We start from the raw sequence: 2,334 nt of genomic DNA, 5'->3' as shown, positions 1-2,334 counted from the left end.
GATATCCCCAACACCCTCCCTCAAATTTGAGTGTGTGAGACAGCGATGTCCTTCATCCCAAGTCCATTGGTACAGAACGAATGTTTGCTGCTCGGTAGGGCCTTGGTAAGAACGTCGGCGACCATGTTTTTAGTGGGTGTATAGACGAGGTTGATCTGGTGATCCGTCAGGGCCTGTCTGATAAAATGACATCTAATGTCAATGTGTTTTGACATGGAATGGAAGACCGGGTTGACAGCCAGCTTCGCAGCGCCTTGGTTGTCATTATGAAGGGTCATCTTCCCGAGTGATGGTAAGCCAATTTCTGAAAGAAGTTTAGATAAATAAATGGCTTCCCTTGCATAAGGGCGGTATACTCCGCTTTAGTGGATGAGAGAGTCACGGTCCTTTGCTTTCGCGACTCCCACGATATAGCAGCATTGGCTAGTAGGAATACAGATCCAGTGTATGATCTGCGATCCAGGCCGCAGTTGCCCCAATCAGCATCCGTGTATCCGATAAGGGCCTTTCCACGTTTCGTGTAGTATAATCCGTGAATGATGGTACCCTTGAGGTACCTGAGTACCCTCTTGGCAGATGTCCAGTGTATCCGTTTAAAAGAGGTGCACCATTAGCTTAGTGCGCTCACTGCGTGAGCAATATCAGGGCGAGTTCCCTGCGCCAGGTACATCAGCGAACCTAGGAGTTCGCGATAGGGTAGTTTTGATTCGTCTATGTCCGTGTTTTCCACAGCATCATGCAGCTTGACACTAGCATCCAGAGGTGTCTTCACTGGCTTACAATCGGTCATACCGAATTTGTCTAAAACGTCACGGATGTATCCAGCTTGAGATAAATGTATCCCGTTCTTGATCCAAGATATTTAAATTTCGAGACAATATTTGGGATATCCGAGATTCTTGATTACGAAGACCTTGGCTAGTTCTTCTTTCAAGTGAATGATGCGGGTTTCATCACGAAAAGCTATGATGATATCGTCCACGTAGACCAATACCAGCGTTTGTTTCTCCTTGTCGTAGTACACGCACGGGTCGGCATGAGTTGGAGTCAATCCAAGTTTCCTAAGAGCTTTGTCGAGTCGTTCGTACCATTGACGACCTGCCTGACGAAGGCCGTATATCGCCTTCTTGAGCTTGCATACCTTGTTACCCTTCTTAAGCGCATACATCTTTTTAGCTTTTTCGATTAGAACAGCGTCGGATTCGGTTGCGACGATCCTCTCAATCATCTCCTGTAGCATCTCCGGCGTCTCCATGTATACTAACGTGTTCATTATGCCATTTAGATAGGCAGTAGCGACGTCAATTTGAGAGATATGTCTTGTTCTACGGACGCAGCCATAAGCGCCCTCAACGAACTGAGTCTTGCAACCGGGGCGAATGTGTCGTGGAAATCGACGCCAGGACGTTGTGAGAATCCTCTTGCAACTACGCGGGCCTTCCTTCGTTCTAGCTCTCCGTTCGCCTTGTATTTGTTTCTCAGCACGGTTCGGCAGCCTTTTCGTCATTGGGTCTGTCAACGAGTGTCCAGGTGTCGTTGCTTACAAGAGACTTAATCTCGGCATACACAGCGTCTTGCCATTCATCACCGTCTGGACCTGAAACAGCCTGAGAAAGAGATATTTCAGACGCGGCCATGGCAAATTGCGCGTAAAACTATTCTAGATCTTCGGCCATATTCTCTTCTTCGGGATTTTCCTCAACGGCCGCGGGCCGACTTTGTTGTAAAACCGGTCCTTTCATGTGGTACTGCTGGCTGGTCGACCAGGTTTCCCGGTATGAATCTTCCGTGGAGTCCAGGACCTCGTGCAAGCGGTTGATCTTCGTTGACGTGGCCATCTTCATTTGCAGGTGGTGGCGGATCATCATCATCTTCATCCTCGTCTTCAGCCGTGACATCAGCATCTCCTGGATCTTCGGGTGCTCGACGATGGATCATTTCATCATTGTTTGCGATGTCTATCCCTAGGTTTTGAAGGTGAGTCATCATCGTCATCAAGAAGCTTTGTCCGACCATTTGTCGTTTCATTACTTATGAAGTCTTCGTAAGTGTTATTCGTGTCAAATCCATCCAGGAATTTCACATCCCTTGCGACAATGACTTTTCGGTTCTTCGGGATCCAGATGCGGTAACCCTTGGAAGTGTCTGCGTAACCGACGAAAATGCCTTCGATGGTTCTAGGCTCGAATTTTCCCTTATTCGGATTCTTATTCAGAACGTGTACCTTACATCCGAACGATCGAAGATGACTTATGTTGGGCTTCTTGCCTTTCCATAGTTCGTAAGGAGTACATCCATCCAAACTTTTAGTGATGCAGCAATTCCGTATGTAAT

At 47.5% G+C, this 2,334-nt stretch overlaps 1 protein-coding gene across 1 annotated transcript; it reads right to left on the bottom strand.

The window, feature by feature from the left end:
• Nucleotides 1–274: 274 nt before the first annotated feature.
• On the bottom strand, nt 275–790 carry LOC139823538 (uncharacterized). Its single transcript, XM_071796082.1, has 2 exons — nt 629–790; nt 275–568 (listed from the first exon to the last, which is right to left on the bottom strand). The coding sequence occupies exons 1-2, from the start codon at nt 788–790 to the stop codon at nt 275–277; spliced, it is 456 nt and encodes a 151-aa protein (XP_071652183.1).
• Between the last annotated feature and the right edge of the window lie 1,544 nt (nt 791–2,334).

The sequence above is a fragment of the Temnothorax longispinosus genome, unplaced genomic scaffold, assembly GCF_030848805.1.
Source record: "Temnothorax longispinosus isolate EJ_2023e unplaced genomic scaffold, Tlon_JGU_v1 HiC_scaffold_13, whole genome shotgun sequence".
Taxonomy (NCBI): domain Eukaryota; kingdom Metazoa; phylum Arthropoda; class Insecta; order Hymenoptera; family Formicidae; genus Temnothorax; species Temnothorax longispinosus.
This window is presented reverse-complemented; position numbering and strand designations above follow the sequence as displayed.